Source organism: Rhinatrema bivittatum, chromosome 6, assembly GCF_901001135.1.
Source record: "Rhinatrema bivittatum chromosome 6, aRhiBiv1.1, whole genome shotgun sequence".
Taxonomy (NCBI): domain Eukaryota; kingdom Metazoa; phylum Chordata; class Amphibia; order Gymnophiona; family Rhinatrematidae; genus Rhinatrema; species Rhinatrema bivittatum.
The window spans coordinates 127,955,978-127,979,000 of NC_042620.1; the positions used below are offsets into that span (position 1 = coordinate 127,955,978).

Here is a 23,023-nt window from a genome sequence, read left to right on the forward strand (position 1 = left end):
CAATCCTATCTCTATCTTTTTTGAAATACGGACTCCAGAACTGAATACAATACTCCAGGTGAGGCATCACCAAGGACCTGTACAGGGTATCATAATCTCTTTTTCCTTACTGGTTATTCCTCTCTCTGTGCAGCCCAGCATTCTTCTGGCTTTAGCTATCTCCTTGTCACATTACTTTTCCATCTTCAGATCCCCAGACACTATCATCCCAAGAACATAAGAAATTGTCATGCCGGGTCAGACCAAGGGTCTATTAAGCCCAACATCCTGTTTCCAACAGAGGCCAAACCAGGCTACAAGAACCTGGCAAGTACCCAAACATTAAGAATATCCCACGCTGATGCCATTAATAATAGAGGCCATTCCCTAAGTCAACATGATTAATAGCAGTTAATGGACTTCTCCCCCAAGAACTTATCCAAACATTTTTTAAACCCAGCTACACTAATTGCATTAACCACATCCTCGGTAAACAAATTCCAGAGCTTAATTGTGCGTTGAATGAAAAAGAATTTTCTCCAATTAGTCTTAAATGTGCTACTTGCTAACTTCATGGAGTGCCCCCTAGTCCTTCTATTGTCTGAAAGTGTAAATAACCGATACACATCTACTCGTTTAAGACCTCTCATGATTTTAAAGACCTGTATCATGTCCCCCCTCAGCCGTCTCTTCTCCAAGCTGAACAGTCCTAATCTCTTTAGCTTTTTCTCATATGGGAGCTGTTCCATCCCCTATATCATCCAGTCCAGGTGATTTCCTACTCTTTAGTTTGTCAATCTGGCCTACTATGTCTTCCAGGTTCACAGTTATTTGGTTCAGCTCATCTGACTCATCACCCTTGAAAACCATCTCCAGAACTGATATCTCCCCAACATCTTCATTAATAAACACAGAAGTCTTTCTGCAATGGCCTTATCTTCGATAAGAGCCCCTTTAATCCCTCAGTCATCGAACGGTCCAGCCGACTCCCTCACAGGATTTTTGCTTTGGATATATTTAAAAAGTTTTTATTATGAGTTTTTGCCAATGTCATTTCAATTTCTCTCTTCGCCTGTCTTATCAATGTTTTAAACTTAACAATGCTTACGCTTTTTCCTATTTTCTTCAGATGGATCCTTCTTCCAATTTTTGAAGGATGTTTTTCTCTTTTCTTTTTTTTTTTAAATTCTTTATTTATTAATTTTAATTTTACAAATATACAGAAATAAATCATTTCCATTACATAATATTACATAACATAAAAAAGGAAAATGTTCCAAAATTCACAAGTTCTCTTATATATTTGAAAATCTAAATCATTTATCTATAGGAAATGAGTAGATGCTTTTAAGGGAACAATAATATTTTATAAGGAGATATACTAAGGGAATATACCAAAGACTATACTTTACATAGCAAACCAACTGGTATAACATTTTTGTTATAGCCTAAAGATTGTAGTCTATTCACTAGTAGACAATGGAGATGAAGTAAGAGGCTGTTAAGCTTCCAAAATCTGTTGGAGCTGATCTATCTGAAAGAAAACATATATATGTTCCCCTTTCTTAATCTCACATCGGCATGGATATCTCAAAAAGAAGGTGAATCCTAAAGACATTGTCCTTTGCTTTAAAGCAAGAAATTCTTTCCGTCTTATTCTGGTAACTGATGCCAAATCAGGATAGATTTTAACTGATTGGCCATGAAACATTATTGGAAATTTCTGAAAATATCTTTTCATTACATTTATATCTTGGGATAATATGAAAGATACAACTAAAGTATTTCTGTGTAAGACATCCAAATTTGAATCTTCCAAAAAATGTGTCAGGTTCTGTGGTACAACAGCTTTTTTTGTTAGAAAAAAGCAGGTATTTATTGAAGGGATATCCTCCTCCGTGAATGCCAAAACCTCTCTGAAACATCTTTTTAAAGAAATAAGGAATTTCTCCTACAACCTGTGGAAAATTTAACATTCTAATATTTAGATGTCTTACACAATCTTCTAGTGTTTCAAGCCGCTGTGAACAAGATATACTCCAACACCCACTGTTCAAGGGAAACCCTTGCTCAGTGGTTTTGTGCGGTGGCTATGTTGAAGAACAACCACTTTGTAGTTGTCACTGTTTATAGCCCCGTGTTTTACTCTTTATTGTTCACTCTTTTTTTCTTTTTATTTCTTTTACACTTCTCCCTGGCTTATCCGACCCAATTATCAGATTTTCCTTTTGTCATGTACTTATCGAGGCTGCCGCTCTTATTGCTTCTCACGGGTTCGGATCCACCTGCCCAACATTGGCCATGTTTCGGCAAGACATTGCCTACTTCAGGGACTGCAGGAGAAAATTCTGCTGCGTCCATATCGGGTTCACAGATTTCAGAAGTTTCTTAAACAAATAAAATCAATTTAATGCGATATAACCTACTTGCAAACTTGTTAAAACTATTTCTTCCCACCACTCAGGCTTCAAGTACTTACTATTAGCGTTGGTTCTAATATCTTAAAGTGAGCGACGCCTTCATCTCCTTGTTCCGGCGTCCCTCTCTACTCTGCCTGTTTTTAAACCTACGGCAGGCTAAAAACTGCTTGTCCCTCCCAGACTGAGGCTGTCTCCGGTGCATCCAATTAAAGTTGATAACATACTATTATCCCATATTCTTCAATTTTCTTACTGTCTTATCTCCTGTTACTAGTTCCCAATGTCCTGCATTGCTCATATTCAAAATCCGGGCTAGTCAGGTGTGTCCTTTTAATTCAATTTCTGCCGATAAGGTAATTAGCAATAATAATTTAAGTTATCGGACCTGTGAACAAGATAGCTGATCCTTAACCACAATAACATTTAACTTTTGTAAGGATATCATATTTTTTTCAGCCTCAACAATTTTTTGTGATATTTCTTCATTTTGTAGCTTAACAGTCTGCAATTTTCCTTGAAACTCCAGGGAAACATGATCCATTTTATTCTCCAATCTAGTCATGGCCACACTCAGTCCATTCACCAAATCCCATATTGCCTCAAGTATTATCTTCTCTGGCCGAGCTGGTATATGCAGAAGATCTTCTGTAATCCTGGATACCGCACCCACTTGCCCTGTCACCCCCTCCAATCCATTGGTTGACGACTGGGCTACTTCCTCCTCAGGGCTGCGTTGGGCAGGAGGTGGTCTACAATCAGGGCTAAGGGATGCCTCGTCTTGGGAAGCCCCCCATTCTCCTTCCCAGGGAGTTCCAACAGATTCCTCAGCTCCCTGACCTTCCAGTTGTGTTAAGAAGCGGTCTATCTCAAGCTGTGTTAAGGAAGGTAAGGGTTCTGTGGGAAAAACCCTAATTTTCCCCTTCCTTTTCGCAGGCATACTCAAATAAAAAGGTAACAAAAACAGCTGTGCCGTTTCTTAACTGCTATGCCATTTAGTCCCTTAATCCGGTGATATTTCAGAAATTGACTGAAGGAAAACTATCCGGGCAATCTCGGGCAAACCTGGGCTAAGCCGGGCAAAGCCGGGCAAAGCAGGAAATAAAGTCAGTCCCTCCGGTTACCCAGAGAGAAGGAAATAATTCACCAGTAGCCTCTCTTGAAGGATTTTTTTTTTCGCTAAAATAGCCTCTTTCACCTCACCTTTTAACCATGCCGGTAATTGTTTTGCCTTCCTTCCACCTTTCTTAATGCGTGGAACACATCTGAACTGAGCATCTAAGATTATATTTTTAAACAATGTCCATGCCTGTTGAACACTTTTAACCTTTGCAGCTGCACCTTTCAGTTTTTTTCTAACTATTTTCCTCATTTTATCAAAGTTTCCCTTTTGAAAATTTAGTGTTAGAGCTGTAGATTTACTTACTGTCCCCCTTTCAGTTCTTAGTTCAAATTTGATCATGTTATGATCACTATTGCCAAGTGGCCCCACCACCGTTACCTCTCTCACCAAATCCTGCGTTCCACTAAGAATTAAATCTAAAATAGCTCCCTCTCTCATTGGTTCCTGAACCAATTGCTCCATGAAGCAGTCGTTTATTATATCCAGGAACTTTATATCTCTAGCATGTCCTGAAGTTACATTTACCCAGTCAATATTGGGGTAATTGAAATCTGTCAAATATCAAGGTGGGACCAGATCAAATTTTTTAGTGATAGCTATAGAAGGTGTCAGCAAGCCTGACATTGTGCGACTTTAACCAGGCACCAACCGGTCTTCTCAATCATTCACCTTCTTACATTTTAATTTTGAAAAACATTTTTTGTGGAATTTTTTTCTTTTTCTTAAAAATAGTCCTCCATCAATCAAAGATAGACTCTTAATAAGTTTACTTAAACATATAATCACCCAACACGTAAAACTGTTAGCTCTAATACATATCTGCATTATACGAGTGCCCATCCGATGAATTTGAAGACCAATTTACCCATGAGTCAATTTATAAGAGCCAGACGTCTTTGTACAACTATAGCCGATTTTGAAGTTCAGTCAAAAATTCTACAAGATCGATTTTTGGCCCGCGGCTACCCTCGGAAATGTATCCGTAGAGCTTATCATCGAGCTAAGTTTTGCCATCGTGAATGGCTGTTTTTACCACGGTCCACAGATACTGAATCTCGTCATACTTGTGTACTTCCTTTTTCTACAAATGCTTTGGAAATACGTCGATCCATTTTGAAGAATTGGCATGTTCTACAATTACAGGAGATTTTTAAAACACCGCCTCAAATTACTTTTTCCCGGGCAAATAATTTAAGACATGCTTTAGTCAGGTCTGACAGTTCGATTGATTCTATACGTTCTGAACTTTCTATTGGCTCACATCAACCCTGTCAAAATTGTTCTGTTTGCAGTTCTTCAATGAATATTCAGCAGAGTTTGACCGTAAATTCAGGATACAAAATCTTTTTGAGACACACTACAACTTGCAATTCTTCCATGGTGGTCTATCTAATACAATGTCCATGTCAGCTCCTTTACATCGGGAAGACTAAAAGGATGCTCAAAACTAGAATGATCGAACATCGATCTAATATTAAAAACAGAAGAGAAGATGAACCCCTGGTGACACACTGCACTGAATTTGGACATTCTTTTTCAGACTTATTTTTTTGTGCAATAGATTGTGTTCCTTCACATTGGCACGGGGGTGATCGTGAACGCCTGCTTTTGCAGTCAGAACAGCATTGGATATTTCGTTTAAACACTGTCACTCCTATGGGACTCAATGTTTAATTAGATTTACATTCTTTTTTAGGATAAATAAGAAACTTGTTTGTCATTACAGAAACCTGTTTGTCACCACTGTCTATCTTGATAGGATCACGTAAGAAGATACGTCATGAATAATTCGGCGTAATTATTGACGTCATGCCATCGCAGGTCATTTAAAGAGATGCGAGACTCTGTTTCAATTCCTCCTCCTTGTTCCGTTTACAAACGCTGAGATGTGATGTCCTGATGAACGGGTAGCATATTTGAACTAAGATAAGTACTGCCTTTTCTACCTTCTAGGTGACAATATTTTAAAAATGTTCTATTTATTGTCATTATAGGATAAAGACTCTTATGTAGACGTCTTTCATTTGCCCCTGAAGAAGCTTAAGGGTAAAACACTGGCCGTGTTGGGTGATTATATGTTTAAGTAAACTTATTAAGAGTCTATCTTTGATTGATGGAGGACTATTTTTAAGAAAAAGAAAAAAATTCCACAAAAAATGTTTTTCAAAATTAAAATGTAAGAAGGTGAATGATTGAGAAGACCGGTTGGTGCCTGGTTAAAGTCACACAACGTCAGGCTTGCTGACACCTTCTATAGCTATCACTAAAAAATTTGATCTGGTCCCAACTTGATATTTGACAGAATTTGGTTATGGTGGACAGTTATTGACTCTCTTTGTTATTAGTTGGAAATTGAAATCTCCCATTATTACTGCACTGCCAAATTGGTTAGCTTCCCTGATTTCTCTTAGCATTTCATCATCTGTCTGAAATTTTTTGTGCAGGTGGACAGTAGTATACTCCTATCACTATACTCTTACCCAACACACATGGGATTTCTACCCATATAGATTCTACTGAGCATTTAGTCTCTTGTATGATCTTTATCCTGATGGACTCTATATCCTCCCGGACATAGAGTACCACATGCCCACCAAGTTGATCCTCCCTATCATTGCGATAAGCAGAGTTGCTTACCTGTAACAGGTGTTCTCACAGGACAGCAGGATGTTAGTCCTCACATATGGGTGACATCACAGGATGGAGCCCAATCATGGAACACTTTTGTCAAAGTTTCTAGAACTTTGACTGGCACCTACTGGGCATGCCCAGCAATGCACTAACCCTGCATCCAGCAGGAGTCACCCCTTCAGTCTCGTCTTATAGTAAAAGTACATGCAAAAAATAAAATAAGAAAATGTAAGCAAACCCAACTCCGTGGGGTGGTGGGCGGGTTTCGTGAGGACTAACATCCTGCTGTTGTGAGAACACCCGTTACAGGTAAGCAACTGTTTTCTCACAGGACAAGCAGGATGGTTGTCCTCACATATGGGTGAGTTCCGAGCTGAGGATGCCCGAGCAAAGCACCAAATGCACACAAAGACGTACAACGGGCACAACAACAGGGGTGGAAATTTGGTTAGGAGGGCATCCTGAATGGGTCGGTGGAAGGATGTTGGCAAGTTAAACTGAAAACAAGTTACGTAGAACAGACTGGCCAAAGATGGAATCCTGTGTGCCAGCCTCATCTAAGCAGTAATGGGCTGCAAAGGTATGGAGAGAACTCCAGGTTGCAGCCTTACAAATATCAGCAAGCGGCACCGAACGGAGTTGCACTACCGATGTTGCCATGGCCCTGACAGAGAGTGCTTTTACACGATCTTGCAGCGGAATGCCTGCTTGCTGGTAGCAAAAAGAAATGCAGTCTGCTAACCAGGAGGAGAGGATCTGCTTTCCCACAGGCTTTCCCAATTTGATGGTATCAAAAGAGATAAACAATTGAGTGGATTTCCTGTGGGCCGACGTGCAATCTAGATAGAAGGCTAGTGCACGTTTGCAGTCCAAGGAATACAAAGCCTGTTTTCCTGAGTTTGAATGCGGCCTGGGAAAAAATCTAGATAGGATAATAGATTGATTAATATGGAATTCCAACACTACCTTTGGTACAAATTTAGGGTGAGTGTAGAGCACTACCCTGTCATGCAGAATTTCAGTGTAAGTCTGGTAGGTAACTAATGCCTGCAATTCACTGGCTCTGTGAGCGGACTTGATAGCAAGAAAGAAAACTACTTTCCATGTGAGATAACGGAGATCACAGGAGTGAAGAGGCTCAAACGGAGGTTTCATGAGCTGCCCCAGAATCACATTGAGGTCCCAAGCAGGGGCCGGAGGGTGCAAAGGAGGTTTTAGGTGGAGCAAACCTCTCATGAAGCGTGTTACTAAGGGTTGTGTCGAAATGGGAACATTCCCCACACCTTTATGAAATTCGGCTACCGCGATGACATGCACCCTAATGGAGGAAGTTTTTAGGCCTGTCTCCGACAGGTACCAGAGGTAGTCCAGAAACTTCGCCATGGAGCAAGTGAAGGGGTCTAAGGACATAGAAGTGCACCATACTGTAAACCTCTTCCATTTAGAACGATAAGACCTTCTCGTGGAAGGCTTTCATGAAGCTACCAGGACTCAGGACACAGACTCTGAAATCTTTTCAACATCTAGGCAGTCAGAGATAGGGCCTGGAGGTTGGGGTGGCGGAGGCATCCGTTGTTCTAAGTTATCAGAAGTGGATCCTTCCCCAGAGGAATGTGGCGGTGTACTGATAAGTCCTGGAGGATTGGAAACCATACCTGGCGTAACCGGTGAGGGGCTATCAGAATCATGATGCCCGTAACTTCATGAGAGTCTTCGATATTAGAGGAAGTGAAGGGTATGCATAGAGGAGACCACTGGCCCTTGAGAGGGTGAAATCATCTCTCGGTTGCGAGTGATGGCTGCGAGTTATAGAGCAAAGGTTTTCTACGTTGCGATTGTGGACTGACGCAAATAGGTCTATGTGAGGGTAGCCCCAACGTTGGAATATTGTGTCCACTACCGTGGGGTTGAGAGACCACTTGTGCGGAAGAAATGTGCGGCTCAACTTGTCCGCCAACACACTGTCTACGCCCGGCAGGTAGGTAGCTGTGAGGCACATTGAGTGGGAAAGGGCCCAGTCCCATATCTGTTCAGTTTCTTGACACAGGAGGTAGGAGCCCGTTCCCCCTTTCTTGTTGATGTACCACATCGCCACCTGGTTGTCGGTTTGAATCAGGATGGCCTTGTTTGAAAGGCAATCCTGAAAAGCTCTGAGGACATATCTGATTGCCCGAAGCTCCAGGAAATGTATCTGGTGTTTGGCTTCCTCTGGAGACCAGATTCCCTGAGTCTGCAGGTCGTCGACATGAGCACCCCACCCTAGGTTGGAGGAGTCTGTCGTCAAGGTAATTTGAAGTTCTATAGCCTGAAATGGAAGGCCTTGAAGTAAATTGGAGTGTTGCATCCACCAGGCTAGCGATAGTCGGAGCTGTGTGGTAACGTGAACAGTGCTGGACATTGGTTGACAAGCCTGAGCCCACTGGGATTTTAAGGACCATTGCATAACTCTCATGGCAAGGCGGGCCATCGGAGTGACATGTACCGTGGACGCCATGTGCCCAACAGTATGAGGAAGTGACGAGCAGTAGAGGATACTCGAGTCTGTAAATGATGCGCCAGAGAGACTAGAGTGAAAGCCCGATCCTGAGGGAGAAAGGCTTTCACCTGTATTGTGTTTAGGTCGGCCCCTATAAAGGATAGGATTTGAGATGGAACTATCTTGGATTTGGGATAGTTGATTAGAAACCCCAGGGAGATCAGGGTATGGAGAGTGAGACGCAAGGATGCCAACGCAGCTGGTTGAGTCGGAGCCCTTATCAACCAATCATCGAGAAAAGAGTAGACATGGACACCCTGACTCCTGAGAAAGGTGGTGACTACTACGAGGCACCTGGTGAATGCGCGTGGAGCAGATGCTAGGCCGAATGGTAGGACACTGTACTGAAAGTGACGAGGGCCGACCAAGAATCACAGGAATTTGCAATGAGATGGAATAATTGAGATGTTTGTGTGTATGCGTCCTGGAGATCTAGAGAGCATAGCCAATCTCCTTTTTGCAGAAGAGGAAGTAGCAAACCCAAGGTTACCATCTTCAACTTCTCTCTTTGTAGATACTTGTTTAGGGCGTGAAGGTCCAGAATTGGACGAAAGCCACCTGACTTTTTGGGGATTAGGAAGTACCGGAAATAGAAGCCCTGCCCCTGTTGGGAGAGGGGCACTGGTTCTATTGCCCGTGAGTGGAGGAGGGTTGAAACCTCCTGTTCCAGAAGGAAAGGGTGGTTGGACGATCCCCACGTCAGTCGAGGTGGGAAGTCCACCAGTATATTCAGGAAATTGAGATGGTAACCGTGGGTGACCACCGCAAGTATCCACTGATCGGTGGTGACCATGTGCCAAATGTTGGTGAAGTGGCACTATCTGCCTCCAACCACTCAGATGGTAGAGGAGGCTGGCCTATGCTCTCCAGGAAGGAGTCAAAACCCTGACGCTGGCCCTGGTTGAGGAACAGGTTGAGTCTTCTGAGGTCGGGATTGCCTGGACTGACCTTTTTGATAAGGCTTGGAAGGGCGACCTCGGGAAGCTGGAGGATAATACCTTCTTGGCTTATAAGCCGGCCTCTTAGAATCTTGTCTGAATATCTTCTTAGAAGTGGATGAGAAATCAGTAGGCCCTGAGGAAAGTTGATGCAGCGTTTCATGGTGGTCTTTTAAGCTGTGCCACAGTCTCCTGGATCTTGTCTCCAAAGAGATTATCACCAGTACGGGGCAGGTCAGCCAACCTGTCCTGTACCTCTGGTCTTAGGTCTGAAGATTTCAACCAGGCCCACCTTCGTGCACTAATCCCCGCTGCGGTCATCCTAGAGACAGTGTCAAATAAGTCGTACGCAGCACGGACCTCATGCTTGCCCACATCCAGGCCTTTTTGAGCCAGAGCCATCAGGTCATCCTGGAACTGATCAGGTAAAGACTCAGAGAAATCCTGGATCTTCTTAAAAAGGTTTCTGCTATACTGAGTCATGTATAACTGGTAAGAAGCAATGTGAGATATAAGCATTGAGCCATGAAAGACCCATCTGCCAAAAGCATCTAGGGATTTTTGCTCCTTCCCTGGAGGTATGAAGAAATGAGGTTTGGAATGCCATGCCTTTTTCTGGGCTGATTCCACAACCACTGAGTAATGATCCAGTTGTGATCTCTGAAATCCAGGAGCTGACTGCACAAAATAGGTGGCATCTGTCTTATGGTTGACAGGCGGAACCGAACCTGGGTGTTCCCAGTTTCTCTTTAGAAGATCAATTAGGATTTCATGAATAGGAATAGACATGATGTCCTTAGGAGCTTCAAGGAACTGGAGTACTTCCAGCATCTTGTGCCTTGAATCCTCTTCAGTCTGAAGCTGAAAAGGAATTGTCTTTTATTAATGAAGTTAATATAAGAGAGATCCTCTGGAGGAGAACACCTTCTCTCTTCAGGGGGAGAGGGCTGTGAAGGCAGATCATCTGTATCCTGGGACAAATCATCAGTCCAAGGATCATACGGTTGATCACCAGCTCCCTGAGGATCTTCTGAGGGAAGAAATGGCATTATTCCTGAAGGAGCAGGCCTGGGCATTAATGGCATCGAGAGAGGCATCGATGGTATCGATGGAGGCACCAAAGGCATCAATGGAGGTATCGAAGGCATCAATGGAGGTGCCGCCGGCAGCACCGACGGAACCGGCAACACTGATGGATGAGACGGTGGCAGGATTCCAGACAGCAGTATGGGTATCGGTGTTTCTTCGCCAACCGACTACATAGGTATCGGCGAAGGAAGAGGGCATACCGGTGCCCTTGGTTCCAGCAGTGGAAGGGCACCAATCAACGTATCCAGTTTACCCAGTAGCGGTACGAGCACCCCGGGAATCAGATCGGTGACCAGTTCGGGCACCGGTGTCGATGGAGGCTGGAATCTCTGCAGTGCTTTTCCGATGGCCTCTTGGATCATCTGATCCAATTCCTCATGGAGGCCTGGGGCGAGTAACCCCAGCTCCAGAATAGGAGGCAATAGAGGCATAGCCAGAGGGTCCACCGGTAAAAGTGGAATTGCGGCTCCCTGCACCGATGAAGGTGGGGAACACCTTGGTGACCCAGTAACAGAGGAGGATGCGGCCTTCTCTGGACGGGATTTCTTTGTCGGTGGCTCTGTCGACACTGATGCCGAGGGCTTGCCTGGATCAGCAGATTGAGCCTTCCGATGCCGGTGTTGACGCTTTTCACAATGTTCTCCTCGGTCCTTCTCCTAAGGCGATGAGGAAGATGTTGACACCTTCGGAGTAGTCTATGCCAGTCAGGCAGCACCGGTGTCACACTGCTGGCGAGAGGACGATGGCACCTGTTCAGACGAAGTCGAAGCAGTCGATGGAGTCAGGGGTTTTGAATGAAAAAGAAACTCCATTTTTTCTAAGCGGGCTTTTCAGTCCTTCGGCATTATTTGGGCACATTTGGTGCAAGTTAGGGTATCATGGCTGGACCCCAAGCATAATACACAAACTGTGTGGGTCTGTGATGAACACTGTCCGAGGATAATCAGGGCACCGATGAAAACCCAACGCCATTGCTTCGACAAAAATTTAGCTACGGGGTGGTCGATGGCCGGTAGGCCTCGATGGGAAAACTTGGCGGGAATCGACCACAACAGGGGTAAAACCTTACCTTTCGACTGCGGAGCACCGATATCGATAGGGGGACCCCTATGGGGTAGAAATGTTTGAAAAATGTTAAAGAAGCTCCGTGAGGAAAATTCCTGTCATGAACCTCTAGGGAGTTCCTTAACCCTGGTGGCTACTGCAGCGCAGAAAAAAAAGAGACTGAAGGGGGACCCCCTGCTGGATTCAGGGTCAGTGCATTGCTGGGCATGCCCAGTAGGTGCCAGCCAAAGTTCTAGAAACTTTGACAAAAGTGTTCCGTGATTGGGCTCCATCCTGTGATGTCACCCATATGTAAGGACTACCATCCTGCTTGTCCTGTGAGAATAATTTGTACCCTGATATGGCACTGTCCCATTTGTTATCCTCCTTCCACCAGGTCGTTGAAATCGTCATCTAAGGGTGCCTTGAAGGTCAAAAAAGTAAAACAGAAAGTTAGAAATTATTAGGAGGAAATGGTGAATAAAATGGACAATGTCATAATGCTTCTGTATTGGGCCATGTTGAGATCACACCTTGAATACCGTGTGTAAGTTAGGTCAACACATCTCAAAACAAATATAGTTGCACTAGAGAAGGTACAGAGAAGGGTGACCAAAATGATAAAGTGGATAGAACAGCTTTCATATGAAAATGTTTAAGGCTGTTCAGCTTGGAGAAGAGATGGACCCAAAAAACAAAGCGGAAGCCGATCCAAAATGCTGGTAAGCGAAAAGACAAAGGAGATCAGGCAAGCTTCAATAAAGCTTCAATAAAGGCACATTTTTACACCGATCTCCTTTGTCTTTTCGCTTACCAGCTTGGAGAAGAGACAGATGAGGAGGGATGATAGAGGTTTGTAAAATCATGAAAGGATTTGAACTGGTAAAAGTGAATTGGTTATTTATTCTTTCATATAATAGAAGTACATCTAAAACAAATCAGAAAAAATTATTTTTCATTCAATACACAATTAAGCTCTGGAATTCAATGCCGATAGATGTGGTTAAGGCAGTCTGTATAGCTGGGTTTAAAAAAGATTTGGATAAGTTCCTGGGTGAGAAGTCAATAAACTGCCATTAATCATATTGACTTAGGGAATAGCCATTGCTTATTAACATCAGTAGCATGGGATCTATTTAATGTTTGAGTTCTTGCCACGTACTTGTAAACTGGATTGGCCACTGTTGGGAAAAGGATGCTGGGTTTGATGGACCCTTGGTCTGACCTTCTTATGTTCTTATGCAGGGGGGTGTGTGTTTGATTTGCGGCAGTGCACTGAATGACAAGTTACTCTCTCATCTATTCTGCCATTAGAGTCGGGCATCCCCAGTATGATGGATCACTGGATGTCCCCATCTGTTGGACAGTCACCTTGCTTGTGAGAGACAGGCTGACGAAGAATGTCTTTGAGGAGCTCCTGTCAGAAGGACAAGGCTTTGCTTGTTAGCAGTGGGCCTGTGGTCCAGAGGTGATATACTGCCTAGCACATGTACCCTCAGGTTGCATTAACCTTTGTTATGGCTCGAGTAGTTAAGTCTTTACTGTATGGCTGTTTATTACCAATAAAGCTGCGGCCATTGTTACACCATTTAAGTTGTCAATCTTGGTTACGGTGTACTGTGAGAATGCTGTTGCAACTGTGCTACCTTCGCACCCCCCCCCCCCCCCATCCTATAAAAACATGAACACGCAACATACCCATCAAATTCTTGGAGTTGACATTCCTTCAGTAATGACAGTGCATGTCCTTCATATTCAGTTACTAGAAAAAAAAGTCATTATATGCAATATGAGAAAGCATTGAAAGAACTGTCTTTTAACACATTTCATCTTTTGTTTGGCACAGTGATAAGATAAATATATGGCAAGGGTCATAAAAAAGCATTTGTTTGAACATTTGTTTTTGAATCATTGGAAAAACAGACTTACAAATAAAGCTCTCGTTAGCTTGACTATTAACATATTCTTTCAAAACAAGGTCAAAAGAGATGGAAATTATTTGAATGTGAATGCTGTCTCACCAATAGTTTAAAAATCAGTATTATTATTGAATTTCTGTATTCATAGAGGGCTCAACTCACCCCACATGTTTTTGGTGTTTTGGGCAGACGAACAGCTTTGCTGAATATCAAAATATCATATAAAAGTGGAAATTCACTGTTATGTTCGGTATGTCTTTTAACGAGAAGTGGGCCCTTGGGTTGTGGAGAGTGGAGACTCTGCCCACAGGGAGGAGCCCTGTGGGCCCTTACCACAACAGGCAAGGTCTCAGCAGTAAAGGACAACAGAGGAATAACTTTATTATACAGCTGATGGTGATCCGAGGAGCGGATCAATGGAATCAGTCCAGACAGTAGTCCACAGTGCAGAGTGGTCCAGTGAATACCTTCTCTAGGCGTAGCTTGTGCTGGCAATTCTGCACGGGGTAGGCTGGAAGCCGATGGCGTGCACAAGACAGAGGGAATCCGGTAGTGGCCCGCAAGTGGGGTAACCCGAGAATCCGTGCCACAAAGGTAGTAGAGCAGGTTCTGCACTCACACCGGTACTGTAGACGTAGATGGAAGATCAGGCACAGAGGAGGTTCAGCTGAGGAACAGCGAGGGTCGTTCGGGAACGATGCAGGACTCACTGGAATGAAAGAGAGAGAGAACTGGCTCTCCAATGAGTGGATAGCCCTGAGTGCTACAAGGCCCCCGAGCAGCGGGTACCTAGCACACTCAGAGAGACGAAGTCCCAGCATGGCGGAAATAGCAGGAAGGAATCCTTGCTAACTCATATAGCAAGAGGTCAGCTGAGTTTAAGTATGGTAGGCGGGTGACGTCATGTGGTGGGGACACCCCCGAGGTTCCTGCCATGACGTGGTTAAGAAGAGGGCAGGTGTGCCTTAGGTGAACCCGGATGTAAGATGGCTGCTGGGAGCGCCCACGCTGTTCCGAGCACGCTATTAGGGTCAGAGTGTAGAAGTGGAGGCCACCATTCTCCCCAGACTCGGAGCTGCATATAGAAAGGTGGTAGCAGCAAAGGTCACAGCTGCCTGCGACCGACAAGCGCAACATTTACTTATAGTCACCAGATGAAAAAAAGTATAAAAATATAGTCATCACGGCTCAATAAAATAAATGCATACCATGTAGGAAAAGAAGCCAGCATTAACCTTCCACTAGCACCCTCAGTTTTGCCCACTCATCTACTTCCTAGGACTGATCTACCCTAAAACATACAAGAAGATTGGTTCTCACCTGCTAATTTTCGTTCCTGTAGTACCAAGGATCAGTCCAGAGAAGTGGGATGTGTATCCCTACCAGTAGATGGAGTCAGAGAACAAAGCTTTGGGTACTGCCATATATACTAGAGTGCCACCTGCAGTCCCTCAGTATTGTCCTGTACCAAAGCCCAGGAAAAACAGAACTAAAGAGTGAGGGGTAGCAATCAACAAACACTATCTACCCCTACGCCCTAAACAATCAAAAACAAAACAAAAAGACTAAGTACTAAAAAATAAAACCAGAAACTGCAGGTGTGTAGCTCTGCCATCTGCTGGAGCCAGAGAAATACTGAGGGACTGCAGGTGGCACTCTAGTATATATGACAGTACCCAAAGCTTTGTTCTCTGACTCTATCTACTGGTAGGTATACACAACCCACTTCTCTAAACTGATCCTGGTACGTACTGGGAAATGCCATTTATCAGCTCACCAAAGCTCTCAGATCCAAATAAATTTTTCTTGGATGAATTCCATTGGTGCACAATCATATTCAATACACTGAGCACTATTTAAAAAAAAGGGGCATTATATGCAGGGAACACATGCTACTTTAGCCAGGGCCTGTGGAAGCACTAGGCAGACTATGAAGCTGCCGACTGTATCACAGCTCTGGGGATAGCATCTCCTTATTCCTGCCCATATGGGCCCAGAAGTGGAAACAGTATTGTGTGGGTTTACACAGAGATGCCATCACCGCTGATGAAAAGAGCAGATGCAGGCTTCAATATCGGCCTGTGCTGCCAAAAAGAGCGTGAAGCAGAGCAATGTTGGCCAGAGTGGCTGAAAGGAGGAAAAAGAGTAGGAGCAGCATCCATCTGTGTGCCTGAAAGGAAGAGAAGGCTCAGAATGCAAAGATGAATTGTCAAGAGTAGGAGCTGTAGTGGCCTCCATTGCCTAAAGAAAGAGCAGGAGTCCTATTGGTCATAGGGACTGAAGGAGGAGGCTTTAGCTGCTGTTTGTGTTCCCAGACATGTCAGGGAGGATGATTGTATGAGTAAGAGAGGGAATGTATGTGAGTAAAAAAGTATGTATGAAAGTAATTGAGCTTGTGTGAGTGAGAGACAGCATCTGTGAGAAAGTGTGTGAGAGTGTATGTCAGTAAGCATGTGTAAGTAAGAGAGTATGTGTGAGGGTGTGAGTGAGCAGTTGTGTGAGGGACAGTGCGTGTTTTTATGTGTGTGTACGCGAGTAAGCATGTATGTAAGAGTGAGATGTATCTGTAAGAGTGTGTGAGTAAGCATGTGTGTGGGTGTGAATGAGGGAGGGTGTGAATGAAGGTGTGTATGAGTAAGCACATGTGTGAGAGATTGTGTGAGTGAGCAGATGTGTGGATGTCCCTAGAGAAGGCTGTGAGTGAAAGAAAACGTGTGAGGGAGTGAAGGAGACTGTAAATCAGGGTGTGTGTATCAGCATGTGCATGAAATTGAGCAAGAGTGTGAACAAATGTGTGTATAAGAGGCAGCATGTGTGTGTGTATATATGAAAGGAGAAAGTTTGTGTATTACAACTTCCACCCCCTAGCTAATACATGACAATTTCAGTGCACCTGCAAATCAAAAGTTCCCAGGAGAGCGGGGGATTGTTTTTTATCCTTATTCGTTTAAATTTGTTGGGTGTTATTTGATGTGTCTGCTGTTTTGAAATATTTTATTGGTGTTTGGAAAATTTTACCAATTTTGATATGAGTTTTTAATTGTTGGATGTTATTCTATTCATCAGCTGTTTTGAAATATTTTGCTAGTATGGTTTTATTATTAATTTATATTTCTTGATTTTATTGTTTGATGTTTTAATGTTTGAAGTTTTATGCCTTAATGTGTTTTCCAATTCAGTTTTTGTCTCCACATTTCTATTTATACTTTATGGTCTTTTTATTCTATAATTGGTGAGGGTCTATGTTTTGCACGTGCTTATTTATTTAAAAAAATTATATCCAGTTTTATAATAAAATTCATAACGGCTTACAAATGTGAACTGTGAAAAGATAATAGGCAGAGGTAATTAGCTACATGATTATCATAATTCTTCATGGTTGCCAAATGTATTTGAACAGTCATTGGGACTTTGCAGAATCCATCATCACAGTACACTCATGTTTGTCTCTCCATTTGTTGTCATAGAGGATCTGAAGAAGAAACCTGCTGGCTGCGCCTGAAGAAGAGGAGGTGGCTGGAGCGGCTGCGGGTCGAGCGCGCTGGGGCTGGTGGTAAGTAATCCCTCCATGATAAGGGGTACATATTGTAAGATATGGGACAGACAATTTTATAACATGCCTGTGCATGTTATAAAATGGTGGGGTAAGGACAAGCAAGGAGGTAGGACATTGTGCACCTACTGTGTGTGCAGGCACACTACCTTCCCCCGTTCCCTCCCAGGCAGCTGGGAAACCTGAGCGGCCTGGAAGGGACCTTCCCTACCCCCCCGCCCCCCCCCCCCCACACACACACACCTTCCCATTACTCCCTGGCCCCCTCCCCAGCCCTAAAATAATCCCACAAACAATTGTTAATACTTGTTGAGTCTGCAGGCTCCCAGTGAGCATGCGAGCCCTGCCACAGCAGCAAGTGGGTGCCTTTGAAGGACACTTTCAGCCTTATCTGGCCCCTACACCAGCCAGTCCCCACTCCTTTTTTAAGGGGCAGGGAGATAGGTGCATCTCAGCACCTTTTTACAATCGCCTGGGCAAGCATCACCCATTGAAGATCCTGCCATAAAGAATTGTCTAATCATGAGTTTGCACATTCATGTACAGATTAGTCTGATCTGTTGGTTTATTTTACAGTACCTGAAGAAAAGAGGCCAGGACCAGCTCCAGTGCCGAGAACTGCAGCAGCCGCTCCAGAGGGGGGGGGGGGGGGGGGGGAGGAGGCGGATTCTCCCACCCGCCCCGCAAGGAGACACCACAGGCGGAGGCCACCTCCCCACGATGAGGCGCAGCCTGGGCCTCCCCCTAGCTCCCCCCCCCCCTGTAGGGTCTCCTCCCCGTTTTGCTCGGGGAGTTAGGAACGCGGGGGCACCCAGGGGCCAGCCTTTGCTGACACAGGTAGGCAGGGAGGGCCCTCTCGTGCCTTGACGGCCCCCCTCACAGCAGCAACACAGAGACTCATTATCGGGAGGACGGTCTCCCGATGATGAGCCTCTGACCCGTGGCGAATTCTGGGCGTTTGTAAGGGGGGGTGCGTGGGGCACTGGGGGCCATCTCTGCCTACGAAGAGAGGACGACCAGGACCAACGGGCAGATCCTCCTCGCTCTACAGCTGCTTGGCGCAGCTGTGAGAGTCCTGAGGGATCAGCTCCTGTGGTCCTGAGCATCCTCTCTGGTCCCTGCCTCCCTAACTTCCCGGGTTTTTTTTTTTTCCTGTAAATAGTTTTGCTCCCTAGTTCTTCCCATCCCATTCCTTTTTATTTTGTATATGTTTGTACATAGTTTAAAGTTACAGTTACAGTAAAAGGTTATTTTCTTACCATACCTGTGTGTTCATTTGAAATGAGGGCCTGGTGTTGAGAGGAAGGGGGGGAGGGGTTACATGAACAATGCAAGATATTGTCCAACGGTGAAGAAGCAACAACACACGTGGAACCCAAGGTCCTCTGGCAGAGTGACCATCCAGGAGGAAGACAAACACCATCTCCAGCTACACATACATGCTACAAATATAGGAATCGAGCTGATGAGCAAACACCACGCTGTTTATTAATTTATTCACAGCTGTGGACAGCATGAAGCCACTCATGTCAGTTATACAGCTTCACGTTCCATATAGGTTATCTTTACCTTTCAATACCTTCCCACATACCACACAGGAAGCTGCCATCCAGATCGCAGATATTCTGCAGAGCTCCTACACTGGGGAGAGACAAGTTTACTACTACCAAATCTTGATGGTGAGAAGCAGAGAAGACATGGTTGAAATAGAAAGTCTTGGAGAGATCCCCTTTGGGAGCAAACACATACGTCTGCTACTCTGAGAAATTAACTCCAAACACAAGTTGAGCAGGCCAAAAATACATAATGCCAGTTTTGAGTATGTAAGTCACCATTCTTACCTACACATTTCACTGTGCTTCCTATATCAGCAGCAGTCAACACACCAGTATGTGCACATAGTTCTGAACACAGCAGGATCTTGATTGCAGGGTCACAGAGAAGGTTAGCTCAATCAAGGAAGGTTTGCTAATCAATCCCTCCCCAGGGTTTAACAGTGGTAGGTGATTAGTCTTAATTACCCGTGGGGAAATGAAACAGCACACACATGTACCCTATAAGCCATAATTGTAATAGGCAGGCACATCTGAATTAAAGTTAATAGGAGTTGCGCGCACATCTCCATTAAAATCAATAGGCGGCGCACGCAAATCATACAGCGCTCACAAGTTCCGCATCAATTTTAATTGGCGACCCGCTTAAGTCTAATTCGCACAGATCGGAGCCACCTGTGCGCCTAATTTATGTGGGTGTGGTGGTCAAACACGCAAATTAGCCTGTCTACAAAAGGATCCCTTCTCCACTCAATGGCCACCTTCACCATGTCTCAGGCACGTGCAGTGCAGATTCGTAAGCCCAACGTTTTACCAGAGGAGGTTGATATGCTTGTCCAGCATGTCATGCGGCACCAGGATCTGCTGTATGGTCCACAGTCTCGTACGTTGGGTGCATACGGAAGGAGCAGATCTGGAAACAGATCAGGCACGGTGTCGACTCTGTGTTCCACCACAACTGATGCACAAGTGGAGGGACCGGAGGAGACTTGTGAAGCGGAAGCAGGCCAGGAGGATTTCAGAGGGAGAAGGCAGCCACATCAGCTTCTCTCCCTCTGAGCAGCTGATACTCAGCACCATCTCTGAGGCAGCTGTGGGTGGAGTTGGCCAGCTTGACACCATGCCTCGTGTAGGGCAGGAAAGTGAGCAGAGTTTTACAATTTCTGACCCTTTACTGAAATCCATGTAGCACTTCTACATACCCCCTGCTTTTCTCAAGAAATGCAGCTACTACCTGTTTTCATGTACTGTATGGAAGCTAACTTAGATGCCATCTGTATCTGTAAGTAGAGTACAGTGGTGTGTGTTACACCGTATAAGACACACAGGGGCCATTGTATTGTGAACTTTCATTATCCTAGGATTGCGTGAAGGGCAGATCTACACATGTATGTACCAAGCCAGCACACAGGTCCTTATTTTGGTCATATAAGCTCATTGAAAGTGTGCAGTGCTCTTTAATGCGTGTATGCACCAATGCTCTGAATAATATGTGGGAATACAGCTCAGTTATTAAGGTGTTCCTGCAAAGGCAGTATATAACAATCACTGGGGGAGGGTATTTGTTTGGGACAATGTGGGATGGCTGACTACCAGCTGCTGAACGTGCTATACCTGCAACACACTCCTGGGCTTTCCACAATGTATGTAATGATATACTGCACTGTTGATGTAATGGACATGAGTACAGAAATGACACCTGGTTGGCTATGAAAGCTGTTGGTACTGACTGTAACCAGCACTTTATTGGGTTGTCCCCCTTGACAAAGACCTGTATGCTCACCCCTATTCGAGCTTATCCCCCCTTCCCCTTATTCTAGCCCATCCCCCATCCCCATTAATGTCCTTCCCCTATTCTAGCCCATCCCCCCATCCCCATTAATGTCCTTCCCCTATTCTAGCCCATCCCCCCATCCCCATTAATGTCCTTCCCCTATTCTAGCCCATCCCCCCTTCCCCATTAATGTCCTTCCCCCTATTCTAGCCCATCCCCTATTCTAGCCCATCCACCCTTCCCCTATTCTGGGCCATCCCCCCCTTCCCCCACCATCCTTGCCCACTTCACACCTCACAAGGTTTCTAGCAAGTAGCATAAGTCATGTGTCCATGCAGGCATATAACATTGATGTCCTGACCAATTTCTATTGGGTATGGCTCCCCTTGTTAAGTATTCCAAGGACAGGGCCTTCTATTACCGTGTTTCCCCGATAGTAAGACACCCCTGATAGTAAGACGTAGTGGGAATTTTAGGGGGGTCGGCTAATGTAAGACATCCCCCGAAAGTAAGACGTAGTAAAAAAAATTTTAAATACCTGTCGGAGGGCCGCGTGGGTCCAGGCGGCTGGCGGCGGGAGCCGGGTGGTCGCGTGTTACCGTAAATCTAGGCCGCGGGCGGGTGGGCGCTTGTTCCAGGCGGCGGCGGCGGGGGGCGGGTGGACGCGCGTTAAATCTAGGCCGCGGGCGGGTGGGCGCTTGTTCCAGGCGGCGGGTGGACGCGCGTTAGTTCGAGACGGCCGGCGGGTGGTCGCGTGTTAAATCTAGGCCGCGGGCGGGTGGGCACTTGTTCCAGGCGGCGGCGGGGGGGGGGGGCGGGTGGACGCGCGTTAGTTCGAGACGGCCGGCGGGTGGTCGCGTGTTAAATCTAGGCCGGGTCGCACAGGCGCGCATTCATTCACTGCCGGTGGGGCAGCCCCCACCGGCAGTGAATGAATGCGCGCCTGTGCGACCCCTGCGATTCGATGCTCAAGGCAGTCACATGCCGTGACGTCACGGCATGTGACTGCCTTGAGCATCGAATCGCAGGGGTCGCATTCATTCACTGCCGGTGGGGGCTGCCCCACCGGCAGTGAATGAATGCGCGCCTGTGCGACCCGGCCTAGATTTAACACGCGACCACCCGCCGGCCGTCTCGAACTAACGCGCGTCCACCCCCCCCCCCCCCCCCGCCGCCGCCGCCTGGAACAAGCGCCCACCCACCCGCGGCCTAGATTTAACACGCGACCACCCGCCGGCCGTCTCGAACTAACGCGCGTCCACCCGCCGCCTGGAACAAGCGCCCACCCGCCCGCGGCCTAGATTTAACGCGCGTCCACCCGCCGCCACCTGGAACAAGCGCCCACCCGCCCGCGGCCTAGATTTACGGTAACACGCGACCACCCGGCTCCCGCCGCCAGCCGCCTGGACCCACGCGGCCCTCCGACAGGTATTTAAAAAATTCGACTGTTTTTCCAATATAAGACATACCCTGAAAGTAAGACATAGTGGGACTTTTGGGGGTAAAAAGAAAGTAAGACGCTGTCTTATATTCGGGGAAACACGGTAGTAGATGTGGAGGAATATGTCCCTATTCCATGCAACACACTGACAATGCTCGGTGTCCTCTGAAGGTCTTATTGGATAAGCACTCCGATGTCCCATAAGGCCCTCCTGTGCCACATGGAGTACCCCGAGGACTCTACATCTGGGTTATGGCCTACTTAGAATGCATGGTCCATCCATGACTCAATACCACACGGGTATTACTGAGTTCATATAGTGAACCATGCACCCCATATGGTGGAATGTACATAAGACACCTATTGGCTGTGTGGTTATTTGTGGGGGGTTGTTTTTTTTTTTTTTAGGTGAGCCAGATGATGAGCAACCTGGACCTACATCTAGATGTCCCCAAAAGACTGTACTGTCGTCTGTGGATCCCTGACTCGTCAGAAGAGGAGGAAGGGGGAGGCCGTGAACAGATTGTTACGACTGTCGCTGCCCGATGTCTCCTCTCCGCCCTCCTTACCTCTCTGGCGACTCCTCCTGCGGTTGACAGACGCTTGGCTGCCGCGGCATCTGCCTGCCGTCCTCTCCGGCATCCCCGGTCCGGCTTGGGCGTTGCCTCCCGCCATGCTGTCCAGCTGCCTTAGGGCGCGCGCATCGCGCGGCCCTGCTTCAAATACTTTCTTTGGCGTGAACCTCAGGGGCGTCCCCCTGTGATGACGTCACACATCCCGGTTACAAAAAGCCTACACTACTGTTAGCTAATCGAGTTAGCAACAGGTATTCGTACTGGTGAACTCCTTACGGATGGGATTCGCTCTCCGTACCTAGCTACTCTGCCTCTCTATTATTGGACTAACTCTATTTGGGGTACCCGCTCCTCGGGGGCCTCTCTCTTCTCTTTCAGGTCGCTGTCTTAAACCGGTACTCGCTCGTCGAGGGCCCATGTTCCTGGATTCACTGCCTGAACACTACTTCTG

The 23,023-nt window shown here is 45.9% G+C and overlaps 1 protein-coding gene across 1 annotated transcript in view; it reads right to left on the reverse strand.

Annotated features, from left to right (window-relative positions):
- The window catches only part of CERKL (ceramide kinase like), a 321,952-nt gene that overhangs the window by 138,754 nt on the left and 160,175 nt on the right, over nucleotides 1-23,023 (reverse strand). The window contains exon 4 of the mRNA XM_029605918.1: nucleotides 13,456-13,519. Coding sequence (XP_029461778.1) covers nucleotides 13,456-13,519 — 64 coding nt within the window. The remainder of the gene's footprint in view (nucleotides 1-13,455; nucleotides 13,520-23,023) is intronic.